General features: G+C 42.0%; 1 protein-coding gene across 3 annotated transcripts in view; it reads right to left on the bottom strand.

Annotated features, from left to right (window-relative positions):
- Positions 1-23002, bottom strand: part of tcerg1l (transcription elongation regulator 1 like) — a 101891-nt gene that overhangs the window by 67803 nt on the left and 11086 nt on the right. For 2 of the 3 annotated variants that reach the window (XM_084936958.1, XM_084936957.1), the window contains exon 5: positions 6119-6244. The exons of the other annotated variant lie outside the window; for it this stretch is intronic. In XM_084936958.1, coding sequence (XP_084793084.1) covers positions 6119-6244 — 126 coding nt within the window. The remainder of the gene's footprint in view (positions 1-6118; positions 6245-23002) is intronic. 3 annotated transcript variants of the gene reach the window in all.

Genomic DNA, 23002 nt, shown 5'->3' with positions numbered 1-23002 from the left:
TTGATCTGCATTCTGGGATACCTGGCTGCCCCAAGTCCACACAAGCAATCCATTATCTAGGATCGACCTGTCTTGACTTACTTTGCACGGCAACCAATCAAATGTTAGAGAAGCTGCAGTGGCAGCTTTAACCCCGCCCACTTAGTTTAATGGGTGAGGCTGACAGATGAAATGATTTCAAGGTGAGACATGAAGGGGACAAAAGTGCCAAAATGAATTAAATAAATAAATCATTAAATAATTATTTAAAATTGTCAATAATTATTTAAATGTGTTATTAATTAATTAAATGTGTCGTAAATATTTATTTAATTAATTATTTAAAATGTTAATTAATTATTGGCACATTTAATTAATTATTTAATGGTGTATTTAATTAATTCCTTATGTCAGTCCTGGCGTTCCAACCATGCAGGGCATGAAGGTAAGTTCCATGGATGAAAACAAAAACGTACATGTGCAGGTGGCCATCCAACTGTCACAGCAGTGCTATCACAGTAACAATTCTGATTTATCAGAAATAATTTGAGAGTAGGTATTCAATATATCCATGTAGAACAACATGAGTAAGTCTCTTCATGCTTCCAACCTCAACGTGTCAGGCCATGCAAAGTTACAGAGTGTGGTCAGTGAGTATTGAAACTCATCGTGAGAAAACACCAGCACTCTGCTGACTCAACCACTACAGAGATTAACATCAACACAGAAACTGTGTGCTGGAATATTCATGTCTGAGCAACTCCTGTAAAGGCCAAGTACTCTTTCCATATTGTGAATGTTGATACATTTCTAACACCAGACATGATTTATGTGTGATCTTGTTGCAACATGTCATATTACTGTATATTTAATGCTTACAAATGCAGGGATTTTTCAGTACTTATTAGTGCAAATGAATAGAAATGAAGAGCAATTCTGTTTCTTTTTATCTCACCTGATTTTGTCTGATGGCATCTTACCTGTTGTTTTACTTAATAGTAATGTTCTGCATCGGCTGATAAAACTAGAAAACCCACCTGCCCAGAACCTTAAAAAACTATCTGCAGATGTGGACGAATGAAGCCATTTAAGAACACCACTGAGGCCATCTAGTTTTATGGTCTGTAATCTGTAAAACCTGCCATGGCTATTTTTACACATCCACACAACACTTTCATGATTTAACTGAACAACAATGAGAAAAACAAGCACCGTGAATCCACACTGAAAAAGTCGATGCCAGTTAAACTGGGCTTAGTTCAAGCATGTGGATCTGCTGTCTTGTGTGAGAAGTTGTTAATGAAGCTGGAATCACGGTGCTGAAGTCACTCTGTGTCATCTATCTTCTACATAAGCAGAAGTCCTCTTAGCCATTCCATTTCAGGACTTCACGTTTGAGATCTGCAGCTACCAGCCCGTCAGCTCTGCTCAGTGTTGAGCTTGGTAAACACAAACACTGTCCAAAAATGCTCTCACACACACACACACTCAAACACAGATGGCATAATGGCAATTTGGACTCTGTCCTCTTTAACCCAACCTTTTAAAACTGAGTTCTCACAACACCATCAAGCATTGCTACTCATTGCGGACTATCTGATATACTTAAAAAGTGACAAGACTAAAGCTAGTTCTATCCATTTCTTAACTGTTTATCTAACACTCTTCCCAACTGACATGAGGCAGGAAAGAGGGGCACAGGTGACCGAGGCCAACACAGACAAAACACTCTCGTCCTCTCCGATCGCTGATTTTATCATTTGTTTCAGTTTAGTTTTATTCATACAGCGCCACCAATACTCATTTCAAGGCGCTTTATATTGTAAAGTAGACCCTACAATAATAGATACGGAGAAAACCCAACAATCATATGACCCCCTATGAGCAAGCACTTTGGCGACAGTGGGAAGGAAAACTCCCTTTTAACAGGAAGAAACCTCCAGCAGAACCAGGCTCAGGGAGGGGCGGGGCCATCTGCTGTGATTGGTTGGGGTGAGAGAAGGAAGACAGGATAAAGACATGCTGTGGAAGAGAGACAGAGATTAATAATAACTAATGATTCAATGCAGAGAGGTCTGTTAATACACAGTGAGTGAAGAAGAAACACCCAGTGCATCATGGGAATCCCCGGCAGCCTACGTCTATTGCAGCATAACTAAGGGAGGATTCAGGGTCACCTGGTCCAGCCCTAACTATATGCTTTAGCAAAAAGGAAAGTTTGAAGCCTAATCTTGAAAGTAGAGATAGTGTCTGTCTCCTGAATCCAAACTGGAAGCTGGTTCCACAGAAGAGGGGCCTGAAAACTGAAGGCTCTGCCTCCCATTCTACTTTTAAATACTCTAGGAACAACAAGTAGGCCTGCAGAGCGAGAGCGAAGTGCTCTAATAGGGTGATATGGTACTACAAGGTCATTAAGATAAGATGGGGCCTGATTATTTAAGACCTTGTATGTGAGGAGCAGGATTTTGAATTCTGGATTTAACAGGAAGCCAAAACAGGAGAAATCTGCTCTCTCCTTCTAGTCCCTGTCAGGACTCTTGCTGCAGCATTTTGGATTAACTGAAGGCTTTTCAGGGAGTTTTTTGGACATCCTGATAATAATGAATTACAGTCGTCCAGCCTGGAAGTAATAAATGCATGAACTAGTTTTTCAGCGTCACTCTGAGACAGGATATTTCTAATTTTAGAGATGTTGCACAAATGGAAGAAAGCAGTCTTACATATTTGTTTAATATGTGCATTCAAGGGGGTGGCATGGTGGTTAGCACTGTTGCCTCACAGTAAAAGGTCTAGAGTGTGATTAAAGAGGTGGGTTCATTTTGACAGAAGCCAATTGAGTCTATCCATCCATCCATTTGCTTCCGCTTATCCTTTACCAATTACCAACATAACAGACTAAATGCCATGTTGAGGCTGTCATTTTTAGCATCTACATGGATGTTAAAATCACCCACAATAATTATTTTATTTGAGCTCAGAACTAAATTAGATATAAAGTCTGAGAAATCAGACAGAAACTCTGTGTAAGGCCCAGGTGGACGATAGATGATAACAAGTAAGACTGGTTTCTGAGTTTCACAGCTGGGGTGGACAATGTTAAGCATCAGGCTTTCAAATGAATTAAAAGTCTGTCTTGGTCTTTCATTAATTAATAGGCTGGTGTGAAAAATTGCTGCCACACCGCCCCCTCGGCCTGTGCTTCGAGGTTTCTGGTAGTTAGAATGACTCGGGGGTGTTGATTCATTTAAACTAACATAATCATCCTGCTGCAACCAGGTTTCTGTAAGGCAGAGTAAATCAATTTGTTGATCAATTATTAAGTCATGTACTAACAGAGACTTGGAGGAGAGAGACCTAATATTTAATAATCCACATTTCACTGTTTTACTCTTTGGTTCAGATGTGGATACTGTACTGTTCTTTCTTTGTGATTGTTTATGTTTAAGTTGTTTGTTGCTGGTTTTTAGTTTGTTTTTTGTCTGTTTGGGAGCTGACACAGTCTCTATGGAGATGGGTTTTTGGGGGGGTAGCAGGAGGAGAGAAGCTGCAGAGAGGCGTGTAAGACTGCAACTCTGCTTCCTGGTCCCAACTCTGGATAGTCATATTTTGGGGGGTTTAATAAATTTGTCCATATTTCTAGAAATGAGAGCTGCTCCATCCAAAGTGGGATGGATGCCGTCTCTCCTAACAAGACCAGGTTTCCTCCAGAAGGTTTGCCAATTATCTATGAAGCCCACATCGTTTCTGGGACACCACTCAGACAGCCAGCAGTTTAAGGAGAACATGCGGCTAAACATGTCACTCCTGGTCTGATTGGTTTCACTCCACTACAAAGAAAAAGCAAGAAGCACAAATAACAGAAGTGAACATTACTGATGCTTCCTTACATTTAGGATTCCCCTGGGTGATAGCACACAGTTACAACATGTAGATGCTCTCGATAGGACTAACGCACAGCCACATCAGTTGCTTCAGTCTGTTTAACAGGATGCAGTGACCAATGATTCAACAGCCCAAGAATATACAAGCTGAGAGCTCAGCATCCACTTCTGCTCTCTGATGGTCTAAACTCAGACTGGAATCTAAAAAATGTGAACGGTGAACACTGACTGCTTTAAAAAATCTTTAAAAAATGATTTTGTCACAGAGAGAAGATAAAGGATCATGACAGTTGTATATAAACACCTGGGGAGAGAAAAAAGGAGAGTGAAGAAAAAACTCTCATAATGCAAAGTCTTTCAGCCTGAGCCTGTTGCAGCATAACTAAGAGAGGGCCAGGGTCACCTGATCCAACCCTAATTATATGCTTTCGCAAAAATGAAGCCTAATCTTAAAAGAAGAGAGGGTGTCCAGAGAAGAGGGGCCTGGAAGCCAACCCTACGCATCGTAGCAAACACGTAACAGCTGCACACACACGACTGGCTCAGAGGAGCAAGGGATTGTGGGAAGAAAATTAACTAATGCCTTTGAGAAATCTTAGTCTCTCTCTCTCTCACACACACACACACACACACACACACACACACACACACACACACACACACACACACTCACACACACACACACACACACACACACACACTCAGGCTAATCAAACACAGCTGAAAGACGCGGCACTGTAATGAGCTGCTTTACATTTTATAAAAGCTGATGAATCTGTTATTTTGCACACAGCAGCAGAAACAGTGAAACATCTGAGACTGACTAACACTGGTACACATTTAACTTCCTAAACTTTTTGGAATTATTATGTGATTTTCTTTTCTTTTCTTTTTTTGATGGACTATAGCAGTCAAAGTAAGAAGACTATGATCAGCAGCAGATGCTAATAAAATCAGTCACACACTGCAGCTACCTGATGTCAGACAGAAACTGTGGAAAAATATTTGTTTTCATACTCCTCAGTGGACGATAGACTCCCCACTGCTGTTTATTATCTGTTTTGAGTCTGTGAGGCTGTTAGTCACTTTATTTTCAGTAATGACACGCTGAGCTGCAGATTTGTTTCGCTGCTGCAAAAAACCAGAACAGATACACAGCGTCAAATCGAGTACGGCTGGATTTTAATAAGAAAAATGAAAAATACACAACAGCAGTGATGAGCAGCTGAAAAACAGATGAACGCAGCCAGAAGAGGAGACGCATAACAAGCTGTTCAATATCACCACACCTGCAGAGATCTGCGCAATAGGGCTGTTCGATATGACAATATATATTGGATGATGATATGAAAACATCTATCATTTCATATTATATGCATACAAAACAAACTGTTTACAGCACTATTTTTTCATGTTTTGACGGTCACTGTAGTGGCTGTATTAAAGTTCTCTTTTTCTCTTATATTTAATATAACCACACTACGGATGGACAAGTGACTCTTTTTATGCGCTGTCGTTAGCAACAACGACGGTAAAACCATTGTGTGGCTCCACCGTCCTCTCATTTATTTTCCACATAAACCTTTCACAATAAAGCTCAAGATCCTGTTAAGATTTTCCAAATAAACTGAAATGGTGACAAACAGAAGGACCAGTCAAAACAAATCGAGGACCTTGTTCCTAAACGAGGGGCTACTTCTGTAGCATGGACATGGTTTGTTTATGAAAAGTCTGACGCAGACCAGAAAACTGAGCTATGCAAATTATGGTGCAAACTGGCCCCACCTCAGACTCAAACACGACAAACCTCTTGTACCACCTATGAAAGAAAAAAAACCCACTCGACTCCAGGTAAACGACGCCCAGCTGAAAACACTTCACGTGAGTCGAGCTGGCCGAGATTCAGTGAATTAGCAGAAAATGTCAAATTTTTGTGATATATATCGTTGTCAGGACGATAAATGTCTTATATAGGGATATGAGATTTTGGTCATATCGCACAGCCCTACTGCACAATCAGAATCACAGCATGGAACCAGAACCTGAACTTGCTATGGTATCACAACCAGATCCTGTTATCAATGGATTATACGATTATCTTATTTAATTTACTCTGACTGCAGACAGGAAACACACAGCATTGTAAACAGGAAGTGGCTTTACCACGTGATCCATATACAGCTTGTGAAATTAGCGAAAGCAGCAATTGTGACTCCACCAACACACTAATTACACAATGAGGATCAAATCAGACTCACCCGATGGAGGAAGAGCTGTGGGGAGAGGGAGAGGAGACAAAGACAGGAGGTGTAGTGGGAGCGAGGAGGAAGAAGAGTCTTCAGGTTCGACATCTCTTGTCTTTGTGTTGTCTCTCCTGATGTGATCTGCACACAGAATAAGAAATGGATGCTTCTGATCTTCATCAGTGTACTGAAGAATATTTCACGAAGCCTAAAAACTGAGTGTCCACATGTCTTCTGCTCTTTCTGCTTAGTAAAAATAGATTTTATTCAAGCTCAACAGGAGAGAAGAGTTTGTATGTATGAGTTCGAATGCTGAACTGATTTCCAATGAATAAAAAAGAGGGTTGACAGTGAGGGTGTAAGCAGTCACTTCAGATTAAACATCCATCCATCTTCTTCCACTTATCCGGGGCCAGGTCGCCCAAGCAGAGAAGCCCAGACCTCCCTCTCCCCAGCCACCTCCTCCAGCTTGTACGGGGGAACACCAAGGCGTTCCCAGGCCAGCCGAGAGATATAATCTCTCCAGCGTGCCCTGGGTCTGCCCCGGGGCCTCCTCCCGGTGGGACATGCCCGGAAAACCTCGCCCAGGAGGCACCCAGGAGACATCCTTGTCAGATGCCCGAACCACCTCAGCTGGCTCCTTTCGATGTGGAGGAGCAGCAGCTCTACCCTGAGCCCCTCCCGGATGGTCGAACTTCTCCCCCTATCTCTGAGGCAGAGGCCAGCCACCCTTCGGAGGAAGCTCATATATTGTAAGGTAGGTAGCACAACAACACTCTGAATCTAAACTGATGAATCAAAAGAACTAGTCGCATGAAAAATAAATGAATAAATTTCAGATTGATACCGGCTTCAATGAAGTAAACAATCATGGAAATAATTAGAGAGAAGTCTGTCATCACTGAGGCTCCAGATGGAAACCTCCACAATCAGCCATTATAGGTGGCTGATATCATTGTGGCTTAACTGAAGTTTCATGTAGTTACACTTTTAATGAAGATCTGTGTGCTTGTGGCATAGTTATATTTCAGCAGATCAGTCCGCCTCCACGAGTTTGCGCTCCTTTCAGGAAAACGCTGACCTAAATCTGTTGACGGCAGCACCATTGCAGCGACAATAAAACATCTGTGGAAGGATATTTGATGCAGCACAATGCTCGCAAGATACTAACCCCCATGTTGCTCTCCGATGCATCCACCGGAGTATGAATGTGTGTGACTGTTAGATAGTAAGCACTTAGAGACAGCATAGACAAAAAAGTGCTGGTGTGAATGGGTGAATGGTGAGTGTTCAGACAGAGTAGAAAAGCGCTAGATAAGAACCAGTCCATTTACAGTCCAATGAATGATAAGGTTAGAAATTATTTTAACAACACATGCTCACTGTTGCAGACATTACATCTTTTAATTTTCAGCTGTTTTTCATTTCCTCTCCACATTCAGCAGAGCAGAATTTCCTGCGGAGGTTTCCATCTGTGAGTATGTTGTGTCAATCTGAGACAAATCAATCTTGACAAACTATAAACTGAAGAGAAACCGAGCTCCTGCCAGAAAACATCGACAACACGAACACACACCCACGTTTGACTAAATAAAAGCAAATTTAATCTGCATTTGTTGGCTTCCAAAAGCCTCTGACTGCATCTGAACATCGTCTCAAACAAATTAACTCAGAGGCTTTAGACAAGAGAAACACATCTGTGTCTATTTCAGTGATGGAGACTCAGGCTGCAGTCAGTCAATAACCTGTTCCTGCACCCCTGAGTTTATTCTTTATGGCAGCAGCTGTTCTCAGGAAACTCCTCACAAACAGCAGACAAAAATATAAAGACACACAACAAAGACCTCTTAAAATGTCAATGCAACAAACCATCTGCAGATGATGATGCTACAAGTTGCAGGAAGAAATTTCAGCAGGAGATGATGTAGAAACATAATGCCACATTATACAATAAAAGAGGGGACATTAACAACTCAGTATTCATTTGAAAAGTGCAATGCAATAACGTAAAAAACTGCACCACAGGTGAAAGTTGTACAATTTTGATGTTACTTCATTCAGAATATTTATGAATTCTGTTCTCTTGGTGAAATGAGCTGTTTCCTGGCCTTTCTTTTTTACTGAACTTTTGCTAAATAATTTTCCTGGTGCTGGGGTTTCGGAAGTAGCCGGTAAAATCCCAGAGGTTATAAAGAACCAACCCAAGTTGAACCAGTCTATTTGGGGACAAATGATATCTGATATCAAAAGACGGAGGGGGTTGGTTTCGTCCACCTGCACAGCTTGATTGCCTGGATGTCATCAGTCTGTAGAGACTACAAGGTGGCTATTATAAATAACATTAACTTGCTTCTGGAGCACAGAGGGCTTTACCGGAGGGATGGTATATGGATGGTATGGTAACATAACCAAGTTGGTTCCTGCATGTTGATGGCAAACATATCTTATGGTTTACAGCAGTGGTCTCCAACCTTTTTTGCGCCACGGACCGGTTTATGTCCGACAATATTTTCACGGACCGGCCTTTAAGGTGTCGCGGATAAATACAACGAAATAAAACCAGCACTGGTACCAAAAAAAAAAAAGATGTATTCATAACACACAGGAAAAGACCCATGGAAACCCTGAAAATGTGAATTTCACACCCAAGCCTCAACTCTCGCAGCCCGGTACCAAACGACTCACGGACTGGTACTGGTCCGTGGCCCGGGGGTTGGGGACTGCTGGTTTATAGCACTCACATGTTCCGCCTTTCTCTGGGTTATATATAACAAGGGTTATATTGACTAATCAATCACAGCACTAATCCTTTGGGTGACTGGTCCAGCTGTATGTGTCCAAGCCATTCTCAAACCATAACCCACTTACAATAGGCATGGACCTGCAAATTCAGCAACTCATTTTAATAGAGACTTTACTTATTTTGGCTGAATTGTGGCAATAAACACCCAACTCAAACCACCAAGAGACTGTGTCTGGGCCCAGACCACCTAAACAAGAAAACAAATAAAGCCGTTTTCAACTGTACTAGGACAGTTAAATGTAGACTATCAGACATTAGACCTCTCTCTTCTAAGTCCTATTAGTAAATGATTTAACAAAAAGTACAGGCTGAGTTGAAGGCTGAGTGAATCTTTCACTCCAGCTTATTAATTAGCCAAAGACCGACACACAGTTTTACTTCAAAGCCTCAGTCTTAGGGTGTTTAGTCCATAATACTCTGGTTCCTTTCTGGTTCATCCATTCATCGTACTCTGGTTCACCCTGTATATTATTCTTTTGTGCAGATGCGAACACAGTATGCGCACTCGAGTGTGGCCTAAAACAACTGCACCAACACCCTTTGGTGGAGGTGATTTTGGTGCGGTTCCAAATTAACTCCAGAGTGGTTCATTCATGGTGTACATGTGATCTGAGCTGAACCAACTACCATGTGTACGCTGCAAGTTTGAGTTAAAAAAACTTCCAGTAGCCACGTCTGCTTTGTTACTATAGATATGCAAAGGTCTGTACAGGCTAGCAGCTAGCCACAAAGTAAATCCTGTAAGTTCTCCAATAGTCATAAAGACAACACCTTCTTCACTTCAGTTTAGTTTATTTTTTTGTGTAAACAAACTAAAGCTACAAGTTTACAAACCTGTCAACTGATTTGTAAGTAAATGGACGATAATGCCTTAAGCCCCACCATGCTAAGTGCAACACAGATGAGCTGTGTGTTTAGGCTGATAAAAAGTCCAAAAGACAAAACAGAAATCCAGTTAGCTAATGAGTTACATAGTCTACAGGGGAAAATGAAACCACATACAAAGGCAAACATGGAAACGGGTAACACTAGGGCATGCAAACAGATATTTGGACCAGATAGCAACTGAACATACACAAAGGGGTGATTGCGGCAGAGAGGAAACACCTGGGAAACACAGGTGAGATAAATACCAACAGAGACTAACCCAAAGTAAAGTAAGAAATAAAGAAACAGAAAACGGCACATTCTAACATACAAACTTGATAATTGGATAAAAATAACACAGGGGAGGTGAGGTACACTAAATCTCAGGTACTTAAATATAAACTTTAACATGAACAGAATCCAAAAGCTATACCAATACTAAGAAGACCTTGGACTATCAACATGAATAAACCAACCAGAAACTGCTAAAAGGAAAAAAGAAAAAAAAAACAGAGAAAAAGGAAAAGAATACAACAAGACCAAACACAATCTTCCATGGTTCATTACTCATTTAGAAGATCATTTAGCCTGGAGAAATAGTTTGTTGCTTTATAAGAAAGCCCTCCGCAAAGCCAGAACATCTTACTATTCGTCACTGATTGAAGAAAATAAGAACAACCCCAGGTTTCTCTTCAGCTCTGTAGCCAGGCTGACAAACAGTCAGAGCTCTGTTGAGCCAACCATCCCTTTAACGTTAACTAGTAATGACTTCATGAACTTCTTCACAAATAACATTTTAATCATTAGAGATAATTCCGCTTCTTCAGTTCAGAACTGAAGAAGCTTCTCAGATGAGAGGTGAAACGTCTTCAAGCAACTTAAAGAAGTCCAGGTGCTTTTTTTCTTTCCAAGCTCCTTAGACTTCAATAATTACTTCCTCCAAACCATCAACGTGTCTTTTAGAGCCCATTCCTACAAGACTGCTCAAAGAAGTCCTGCCATTAATTAATGTAGTTGTCAAACAGCTAACAGATCATCTGCAGAGGAATGGTTTATTTGAAGAGTTTCAGTCAGGTTTCAGAGCTCATCACAGCACAGAAACAGCTTTAGTGAAGGTTACAAATGATCTTCTTATGGCCTCTGACAGTGGACTCATCTCTGTGCTTGTCCTGCTAGACCTCAGTGCAGCGTTCGATACTGTCGACCATAATATCCTATTAGAATAGAATAGAATAGAATTCAACTTTATTGTCATTGCACATGTCACAGGTACAGGGCAACGAAATGCAGTTTGCATCCATCCAGAAGTGCTTTAGCCATGATAGATATTAGGTGTGCATCGATACTCGTATCGATATTGAACCGTTGAACTGTGTGGGAACTAGTGCGTTAGCGCAGTTAGCTCGCCATCCAGCCCCACACACGGGGCGATCCGCGGTAGCTCGTTAACGGAGATTTGCCGCGTTGTGGCATTAACGTCATTTCAGATTAACGCTGACAGCACTAGTGGGAACACAACGAATATGACTGCACATTTACTCCGACATCATCCTGGTGCAAAGACAAGTGGAAGCAGACAAAAACAACAAGCACGCATGCTACAAACTTTACCCGAGTCATTTAGACAGCCGTTAGCACAGGATTCTCCTTATGGGGACCTGATATGTTTAATATGCTGCTGAGAATATAGCCCAGAAGAAGCGTATAGTATAGCTTTTATTTTGGAAAGAGCCATTTCTCTGTAATAAACTCTTTTCCAAAGATGAGGGATTCCTCGATCAGATAGATTTATTTATTTATTTCCCCAATCTTATAAACAGTACATTTGCATAATGACTGAAACCAGCCCACTGAAGGAACAATGGGCTGGGAGGTCAGTTCCTTGACAAAGGAACCACTGATCAATGGCCATGAGTACCATTCACAGAGAGTTGGGGAATGGCTGCAATCACAGATCAGTGGTTGTTGATCAATGGTCATGAGAATTTGCATAATTAAGATTAAGGAACTGACCTCCCAGCCCATTGCTCCTTCAGTGGGCTGGTGTCAGTCATTATGCAAATGTACTGTTTATAAGATTGAAACCTGCAGTCAGCTGAGACTGAAGAAGTCACCTGGATGAGTGACGAAACGTTTCTCCCACAAAACGCTACGTCCAGATGAACAGAATCAACTTTTGGAGATTTACTTTTCTGGATGATTGAGCATGCATCAAGACGTTTTAACCCACTTTGGCGAGGACTGCCTAAAGCTTGTACGTCAGTATGAGCAAACAGCACGTAAGAGGGCGGACTACAGGAACCACCTGAGATTCAGCCTCAGATGCCGACAAAACCGGATTACTCCTAAAAGTCTGCAAATGAGCTCTTCAGTTAAAGGCTTCCGGGCAACAAAAATCCTCCAGAAGGCACAGCATCAGCTGCTTAATGAACGGGTGAGGCAAACAAATTTTACCATCGACATGCTAAAATCTCAAGAGGAGCGGATCCGACAGAGACTGACAATGCTGTTAGATGAGAATACTCTTAAAAACGTGTTTGACTTTACTTATTAGGCTCATCTAGCATAGCACAAGAAGTCTAAGACCAGGCAGCAAAGGAAGTTTGACTTACTTGTTGTACGTCGGAAACCACCACAAAATACGGAGAGTGTCCTCAGTGACCAGAAGAGACAAGGATGTGACACCGAGGATGTGGACAAGTAGGTGAAGAATCTGTCTGACAGACAGCTCACCCAAACAGAGAAAAACATCCTTGCTAAAGGGTTGAATTATGCTGTCACACCGAGACAAATCCCGCTAGTGGAGCTTAGTGGAGCTGATCACAGCCACAGAAACAGCAATTCATAACAACAACATTGCAGAAGTGGAAGCAGAGCAACTACGGACGAAAGTGTCGGCCTGTCTCAGCAATGCGAAGCCCCCAGCATCCAACATCACCATGGAGGAGAGGAAGGCACTCACATCACTTAGTAATGACAACAACAGTATCATCCTTCTGACAGACAAGGGCAGGTGCACAGTATTGCTAAACCAAAAAGACTATCATGAGAAAATTTTGTCACTGCTCAGTGATGAAAATACTTATGAGCCCCTGAAATGAGACCCAGGAAGTGGCTACAGGAAGAGGGTGATAGACTGTCTGAAGCAGTTAGAACAAGACAAGGCTATTGATCGGACCTCATACCACAGGCTGTACCCAGGGGAGTCTACACCAAGTCTGTATGGTTCACCGAAGATACATAACCAGGAAGCACCTTTAAGACCGATTGTCTGCATGATCAACTCCGTTACCTATAACATCTCCAAGTTTCTGGCTTCGATCCTCAACCCGCTGGTGGGCAGCTCTGAACACCACATCCAGAACTCTTTGGATTTTGTTGAGAAGGTGAGAGATGTCATTATGGAGGCAGATGAAACCATGGTCTCGTACGACGTTACATCTCTCTTCACTTGCATCCCAGTCACGGAAGCGTTGGAGGTAGTCCGTAAGAGATTACAGGATGACCCCAACCTCAGCAACAGGACCGCTCTCAGCATCGACCAAGAGTGCTGTGTCTTCATTCCACCTACTTCACATACAAGGGTCAGTTCTACAGGCAGAAACATGGGTGTGCCATGGGCTCCCCAGTTTCACCCATCGTGGCCAATTTGTACATGGAAGAAGTGGAAAAGAGGGCTTTGCTATCCTAACCTGGAACACCACCAAGCCATTGGTTCAGATGTGTGGATGACACCTGGGTGAAAATCAAATCTCAGGACGTTCCACATTTCACGGATCACATTAACTCGGTGGACCGACACATCAAATTCACCAGGGAGGATATGAAAAGTGGCAGGTTAGCCTTCTTAGACTGTGAGATTTCCATCAGTAATGGGGGACATCTAAAAGCTGACGTGTACCGTAAACCTACACATACGGATCAGTATCTAAGGTTTGACTCTCATCATCCACTGGAGCACAAACTGGGCGTCATCAGGACGCTACAACACAGAACGAACACCATCCCCACTGACACAGCAGCCAGGGAGGCAGAAGAACATCAAGAAGGCCCTGAGTAAATGTGGTTATCCCAGCTGGACTTTTGTCAAAGCTGGGAAGGCTCCTAAAGAAAGCTCCAGCCGATCCAGGAGTAGGGCTGCCACAAACGATTAATTTTGCGATTAGTCGACTAATCAGATCATCATCCATTGGACGTAAAACGTACAGCTTATTGCACCAGCAGCATCTGCTCTTATATAACTATCATTAGCTTACAGCTTTAAGTGTTTCAGGTCTGTGCTAACTAAAAATAAAGACAAGATGATAGTTTGTTAAATTTTAATGAAATTTGCAGATTGTTTCGGTGAAGTTTAATAAACTCCTTGCTATCTAAAATATAACAGGACACCGGAGTATATTCTCGAGCATCTCACACTTCTGATAATCAGCTGTCTGCTTGACGTTTATTCAGCTGTGTAAAAACTATAACTTTAATCTCAGCCAAACCGATTTACTCAGGAACAAATAAAATATTAAAAAAGCCAAACAATAAAATTTTTAAGTTATCTAAAGGACTTATATATCATGTTTAACCTGAGTAGCGAAAGACAGCGGTGGGTTTGAAAACAATTTGCCGGGAGTCCGGTGTTCTCACGGCTCTAGTGAGCCTCGACCCCGGCTCGCTATCGAGCTAGTGGGTAACAGACGTCTCCGAAAACGTCGGAGCGCTTTTGAAAATATGTGGTGTCTTGATAAACTGAGCAGATATTTGAGGTTTACACAGCTACATTCTCGCCTGAAAATATGTTAAACGTTTATTTTGTGACCCAGAAAGAATAATAAGAGTAATATTAAAACTAACTAGCTGCCGCCGTTGTTGGAAACTGAGCTGGGCCGCGCTATGAATTCTGGGACACAGCTTCTTCTTCTTCTTCGGGGTTTAACGGCAGCTGGCATCCTTGTACATGCAGTGCTGCCATCTTCTGTTTCAGTCCGTTATTACACTCTTAAATCCTACTACTTATTCCTGCGTCTTTTGGGATCTTACAAAGCTTCAAACGACGCGTCGACTATTAAATCAGTCGTCGACGATTTTGATAGTCGACGTAATCGTGACTAGTCGACTACTCGTGGCAGCCCTATCCAGGAGAGAAGGACAACCGCTGCCCAAGCGAAAACCTGTAGTGATCCCGTACGTGTCAGGGGTATCGGAGCAGCTGAGACGCATTCTTTCTAAACACCAGGTCTCTGTGGCTTTCAAACCCCAAAACACGCTGCGCCAAAAACTGGTCCACCCCAAGGATCGGGTCCCCCGACACAAACAGAGTAACATAGTGTACGCTGTTAAGTGCCAGGATTTATACATCGGGGAAACCAAACAACCTCTGGCTAAGAGGATGGCACAACACAGAAGAGCCACCTTGTCAGGCCAGGACTCTGCAGTCTATTCACACCTACAGGCCAGTGGACACTCTTTCAGTGATGGGGATGTAACATCCTGGACAGGGAGGAACGCTGGTTTGAGGGCGGAGTCAAGGAGGCCATTTACGTGAAAAGGGAAAGACCATCTCTGAATCGAGGAGGGGCCTAAGGGTGCATCTGTCACCATCTTACAATGCTGTGATTGCAGCCATTCCCCAACTCTCTGTGAATGGGACTCAGTGGTCAGTGGCCTTTGATCAGTGGCCTTTGATCAGTGGCCTTTGGTCAGTGGTTGTTGATCAATGGTCATGAGAATTTGCATAATTAAGATTAAGGAACTGACCTCCCAGCCCATTGTTCCTTCAGTGGGCTGGTTTCAGTCATTATGCAAATGTACTGTTTATAAGATTGGAAACCTGCAGTCAGCTGAGACTGAAGACGTCACCTGGATGAGTGACGAAACGTTTCTCCCACAAAACGCTACGTCCAGATGAACAGAATCAACTTTTGGAGATTATGAATGCTATGTTATCCGCATGCTCCACCACCTTGGACCTAGTGGCCCCCGTGAAGATGAACCGTCCTAGATCCTCCACTCAACTCCAGTTAAATGACTCTATACGAGACGTTACGCCGTACCTGTTGTCAATCTGAGAGGAGGTGGAAAAAAGATAAGCTTCAGGTATCCCTTTTACGTAGCAGCCGCACTATATATCAGGACTCTGTTAAGACTTCTAAAGCGGCTTTTTTGTCCGACATCATCGTGACTAACACCCATAACCCCCGGGTCCTGTTTAAAATTTTCAATTCTGCGATCGATCCTTGCCCTGATAAAGTAGACTTTGCCTCCCCAGTTCTCTGTGAGCAATTTTTAAATTATTTTACGAGGAAAATCTCACCTCTAAAAACCTCCCTCATCTTCCTGTGGTGAATCCTCTTCCTCCTGGAGGATCTCCGTCCAACTTCTACAAATTTGAACCGATCTCACTTTCTACTCTTAAAGCATAATTGATCAATTGAGAAGTTCAAACTCGGCTCATGATTTCTTCCAATCCCGGATTTTAAAGGATGGGTTCGATGTAATTGAACCAGTGTGTGAATGTGTGGATGACTGAATGTAGTGTAAAGCGCTTTGGGGTCCTTAGGGACTAAGTAAAGCGCTATACAAATACAAGCCATTTACCATTTAATTGGGCCTCATTTCTTATCAATGATTAATTTATCATTACTCGCAGGCCATGTCCCATCTGCATTTAAACATGCAGTGGTGCAACCTATCCTAAAGAAAACTAGCCTCGACCATACTGACCTTGCGAAATATAGGCCTATCTCTAAACTTCCGTTTTTATCTAAAATATTAGAGAGAACTGTCCTTTTGCAACTACAGGCCTACTTTTTTTTCAACATTATGTTTATTAAAGTTTTACATATATACATACATAAAGTACATACACAAACAAATTTACACGATAAACGAAACACAAGGTACATTCAATGCAAGCACTTGAGTCCATGAGACCTCTGACAGATTTTAAAGAATAATTTTCAGATTGCAGCATATGGTTGTGGTCCTGTACAGGGAATAGCTAGGCTGTCCCTGTCTCACACAGTAAACCAGATAGATCTTTATTCCCAATATACTGGATGTAGCGCCCCCAAATTTTCTGGAAAATTTCTTGTTTATCTTTTAGAGTATATGTAATTTTCTCTAATGGTAAACATAAAGACAATTCTTTGAACCAATGTGAAATACTTGGTTTGCCAAGACTCCTCCACGTTAGAGCTATCACTCTCTTTGCTTGTAGTATTCCCATGTTTATGAAGATTTTTTCAAAATGATTTATGTTACACCCTACAGGATATAATCCCAGTAGGAAAAGTTTGGGATCCATCACAAGTTTAATTGACAAAATCTCCTTTATCATTGCTCTAACCTCTTCCCAAAACTCCTTTATTTTTGGACATGACCATAAACAGTGGAGCAATGTGCCCTTATCTTCTTCACATCTATTACAGATATCAGGAATCTGCATATTAAATTTGTTAAGTTTTTCTGGTGTTATGTACACTCTCATCAACCAATTAAATTGTAGCAATTTTAGACATGTGTTCCCTGTCTGTGTTTGGGCTAGCTTACATGCTCTACTCCATTGTTCCACTGTCAATTCCTCCTGTAAGTCATACCTCCAAGCTTCAAGCTTAGCAGCAGATGAATCAGGAGAGGATGTCATCATCAAGTTATATAATTCAGATATCATCCCTCTACCAGTGGGGTTTTTGGTTAGGATTTTCTCTAATGTGGACAGCGGGGGAATATGTGTAAAATCATTATGATAAGACCTGATAAAACTCCTAAACTGTAGGTATTTGAAAAAGTGCTTTCGGGGAATATTAAATTTAGAGATTAGTTGTTCAAAACTTAAAAGTCTTCCATCACCCCCGAAAGCATCCTTCACCAGTCCCAGCCCCGAGTCTGCCCACATTTTAAAACCACCGTCCGCCCTACCCGGGGCAAAATAATTGTTGCCCCAAATCGGGCTAAAAACGGAGAGGGGAGATTTTACGTTTAAATATCTTTGAGTGACATGTAAGATATAAATCATGTTTTTAACTATAGGATTAAGCGTAATGTCCTTGAGTTTATTATATTTATCAGAGTATACATATGTAGGAAGTGGAAGCCTAAGAGAGAGAGACTCAATAGTTCTCCATGCGGGGGGCTTTTCTGCAGCATAATAGAACATTATAGTTCTTAACTGGGCTGCCCAGTAATACCAAACCATGTTAGGACATTGCAGCCCTCCTGCATCAAAGGGCAAGTATAAAAGTGATAAGCGAAGTCTGGGACGCTTGTTATTCCATAAAAACTGATTAAACAGTTTTCTTATTTTAAGGAAAAAGTCTGAGGGGGGTGGCAAGGGGATATTCTGAAACAGATACAGAAGCTTAGGGAGCACGTTCATCTTTAGTATATTTATTCTACCAATCAGTGAAATTTGGAGACTCGACCATCTCTCCACTGATTTGGATATGTCAGTCATAATTGGACTATAATTATGGTTCACCACCTCTTCCAATTTCGGGACAATCTGAATACCTAGATAAGTAAACTGATTCACATTTCTAAAATGGCAGGTGTATTTAGGTGGATTCATCCTTTCTTCTGAGTTCAAAAGCATTATAGAAGATTTTGATTTATTGATTTTATAACCAGAAATATGTCCAAATTTTCCAATTAGGTCTAAAATGGCTGGAATAGATTTTCCCAGATTTTTAAGAAAGAGGATCACATCGTCAGCATAAAGAGCTATTCGATGGTCGAGCCCTCCGATCTCTATACCCGTGATCATACCGTGTTCTCTTACAGCAATAGCAAGTGGTTCAATTGCAATTACAAATAAAAGGGGGGATAGGGGGCAACCTTGTCTACAACCTCTTCCAATCTCAACTGGTTTTGAGATAACATTATTGGTAATTATTTCTGCATATGGGTTATTATATAGAAGCCTGACCCAGTTACAGAATCCCACTCCCAAACCAAAGCGACCAAGAATCTCAAGCAAATAGGGCCATTCCACCCTATCGAAAGCCTTCTCGGCATCTAGTGCCAAGAAAGCTGTATCTGAAGACCCCCCTTGCTCGTGTAAAATATTTAACACTCGTCGAACATTGTGGAATCCCTGACGCCCAACCATGAACCCATTTTGATCTTCCTTGATGATGTCTGGCAAAAGGCCCTCCAGTCTCTTTGCTAGAATTTTACAGAGTATCTTTAAATCTGAGTTTAAGAGGCTAATTGGCCGCAGGTTTTCACATTTATCATTCGATTTTCCAGGTTTGGGAAGAAGTGTAATTAAGGCCCCTCTCAGAGTGGGTGGGAGTATCCCCTTTTGAGCAGATTCAGAAAACATTTCCAAAAGGGGTGCCTTTAATTTGGATACAAACTTTTTATAGATATCAATTGGCAGACCGTCTGGCCCTGCAGCCTTTCCAGAATTCATACTCATTATTGCCTCTGAGATTTCGTCCAGAGTCAATTTAGCCCCCAGTCTCAAGGATTCCTCTTCTTCTATTCTGGGGATATTCATATTGTCAAGAAAAGAGAAAAAATTGGGGTCTGGTTCACCTGGGTTTAAGTCAGAACTGTATAACCTTTCATAATAGACCTTGAAAGAGTCACTTATTGCAGCAGGGTCAGAGATCGTTTCCCCTTTATCATTTTTAAGTGCAGTAATTGATCTTTCTAATTGGAATTGTTTTATACGCCAAGCCAGAATTTTACCTGATTTCTCCCCTTGATCAAAAACGGACTGCTTAAGTTTTAATAAGTTAGCTGTAGCTTTTGAAGCTGAGATTTCATTATATTGGGTTCTTAATAACAGCAAACTTTGGTGCAGCTTGGGACAGGGGTTCTTAAAGTACATATCCTCAGTAGCTTTAATTTTTGATTCCAATAATTTCAGCTTTTGTCTGGCCTTCTTAGATTTTGAGCTTGTGAAGCTAATTATTTGGCCCCTAATGAAGGCTTTGAATGCTTCCCATCTAATACACGGAGATGTTTCAGAAGTATTGAGCTCAAAGTAATCAGTAATTTGTTTGTCAAGGTACGCCATTAGGTCTTTGTCCTTCATCCATTTTTGCTGAAATTTCCATTTTGGGGGATCTCGTACTAGCCCTGGATCCAAATAGACCAGACTGGCTGGGGCATGGTCTGAGATAAGGACACTGCCATAATCACAACCGTTCACTTTATAGGACAGACTTGCTGAGATTAAAAAGTAGTCTATTCGTGAGTATGATTTATGTGTGCTTGAATAACATGAATATGTCGATACACCAGGATTCCTGTCTCTCCACATATCCATAAGATTTAATTCCTTAGCAAACTGAAGAATGGTTTCCCTACTCTGGCTATGAGATTTGTCTAAATGTGATGATTTATCTATACTTGGGTTCAGAGTGCAATTGAAGTCTCCCGCTAAAATATATTGACCACTAAGTGCTGACAGCGTGCAGAACAGGTTATTAAAAAAAGATGGTTCATCCTTATTTGGGGCATAAATATTAACTAAAATCAGAGGTTCTGTATAGAGAGTACCCTGAACAATCAAATACCTTCCCATCCTATCTGCAATTACCTTACAAACATTAAAGGGGACGGACTTGTGTATTAGATGGCGAAGATGGCGCCAGCAGTATGCACGGCGACACGTCCGTCAATTCTGCTAGCTTTGCTTTGGCTTTCGCTAGCCTTATCCTTCTCTATTTTATCCCAAAATGCCCTCGCTCTGCGTGTGTACAATCGCCAGTTACTCTTAGAAATCAAAGCATCGTATGACCTGGCTCTTAAGCAAACTGAGACAGGAGATGATTATGGGCCCCCTCCACCACTTTTTGAGCCCTGTATCCCGGTTTATCTGTGCCAACACACCTACACCACTTCCTGGAAGAAGCGCCCGAGGAAACGAGGAAAGCGGGCTGGTACACTCATCAAAGTCCGAGCTCTTCTCCGTGCTTCTCGTGGAACTACTGGACCAGCAGAGTGCATCTTTAGATGGATCCTGCCTGTTGTCCCTGGAGCTCCCACGACACTTGATCCCCCGCTCTCAGCTTTTTATTTCCCTAAGCGGCCTCGGACCCGTGGATGCGGTGTGGACCACGGAAATCTTCGCACACTTAACCGAGCTGGAACATCTGATGTTAGGATCTACACACTCCAAATGGCTTTACTAAATGTAAGATCATTAGCAAACAAGACGTTTGTATTAAACGACTTCCTAAAGTCACAACAGTTGGACTTTCTGTTTCTGACAGAAACATGGCTTCAACCCGGTGAGTCTGTAGCTTTTTCGGAACTGGTCCCTCCTAATTTCTCATTCTTCAGCCTCCCTCGGTCCTCTGGTAGGGGGGGAGGCTTAGCCACCGTGTTCAACGCTCAATTTCATTGCCATCAAACATTACAGCACGACTCATTTTCTAGTTTTGAACTCCAGCTGTTTGAGTTACACCTGAATTCTGCTGCGCCTTTGCTGTGTGCCCTCATATATCGCCCTCCCAAGTTTAACAAGGATTTTATCAAAGAGTTTTCAGGTTTTATGGCTGGAATCGTTCTTAAATTTGACAGTTTTTTAATCCTTGGTGATTTTAACATCCATGTCTGCTGTGACTCTAAACTTTTGGTCAAGGACTTTTTAAATATTATTGACTCTTTTAACTTGACCCAGTGGGTTACTGGTCCCACGCATGAAAAAGGTCACACACTGGACTTGGTGCTCTCCCACGGGTTGGATGTGTGCATCACGGAAATATCCGAGTTGCGCATCTCCGATCATCTTCCTGTGTTGTTCACTCTAACACTGCGCTGCTCGATGGATAAGCCGTACGTCCCAGTGCGCAAAAAGCGAGCGCTTAATGTACTAACAGCGCCTGCTTTTTCTGCTGCCTTTATGGACTCTGGAATAATGAACTCCAACTGTAAAAGTGTTGAGGACCTTTCGGACATTCTTCATTCTACCTGCACTGATATCTTGGACTCTATTGCTCCGCTCAGGACTGTGCGCGCTAAGCATTTATCAGAGCCGTGGTTGAATGAACATACGCGCTCCCTCAGACGTGACTACAGACGCGCTGAAAGGAGATGGAAAAAGGACAGATTGTATGTTTCCCTACAGATTTTAAGGACTCGTCTTTCTGCTTACCAAGAAGCTGTAAAAACTGCAAAGACACAGTTTGTCTCAAACTTAGTGTCAGTAAACAGTCACAGGCCTCAGGTATTTTTTAACGTTCTTAATCGCTTTCTTAGTTTATGTGATAATTCTGGAGTCACTTCTTCACCAAGTATGTGCGATGATTTTTTAGCATTTTTTAATGACAAGATCCTATCGATTAGGGCCCTTGTCTCGTTGTCTGCTGCCTCAGATCAGAGTCCTTCTCCTGTGTGCTCAGCTGTCTTAGAGCAGTTTGATCCCGTCTCCCTTAAGGACTTGACCGCGGTAGTTAGTAACCTAAGATCATCACACTGCCCCTCTGATTGTCTTCCCCCGAGCTTGCTTAAAAGCACTTTTAATACTGTCGGGCCTTTCATCCTGAGATTAATTAATACGTCCCTTGCTACAGGCTGCGTCCCATCATGCTTTAAACAAGCTGTAGTTCAGCCTCTTCTTAAAAAACAAAACCTGGACCCAACTGTTCTGTCCAACTACAGGCCTATCTCAAAGCTTCCTTTTCTATCTAAGGTCTTGGAGAAAGTGGTCTACCTACAGTTGCAGGACCACCTTAATTTTAATATGATCTCTGAAAAATTTCAATCTGGTTTTAAATCACTACATAGCACTGAGACGGCACTTTTAAGGATTTTTAACGATATTCTTTTAACTCTGGACTCTGGCAGCCCTGCTGCCCTTTTATTGTTGGACTTGTCAGCAGCTTTTGACACGGTCGACCGTGACATCCTGTTATCACGGCTAGAATTTCACGCTGGCCTAAAAGGATCTGCCCTATAGTGGTTTCGTTCCTATTTGTCAGAAAGGTTTTTTTATGTCAATATGGGCCCCCACAACTCCAAAATAGCCCCTCTTAAATACGGTGTACCTCAAGGCTCTATTTTGGGTCCTGCCCTGTTCGCACTCTATTTGTTGCCATTGGGCTCCATCTTCTCGCGGTACAGCATTTCATTTCATTGTTTTGCTGATGATTTGCAGATTTATCTACCTTTAAAAGCAGGGTCAGACCATCCGCAGCTCTTATTACGCTGCCTTGATGATGTCAAACAGTGGTTGTCATTAAATTTTTTAAAGCTAAATGAAAATAAAACTGAGGTTGTCATTT

Source organism: Perissodus microlepis, chromosome 8 (genome assembly GCF_051167445.1).
Source record: "Perissodus microlepis isolate ML-2025 ecotype Zambia chromosome 8, ASM5116744v1, whole genome shotgun sequence".
Lineage (NCBI taxonomy): Eukaryota > Metazoa > Chordata > Actinopteri > Cichliformes > Cichlidae > Perissodus > Perissodus microlepis.
The sequence above is the reverse complement of the archived record's forward strand: the minus strand, read 5'-3'. Positions and strand labels throughout refer to the sequence as shown.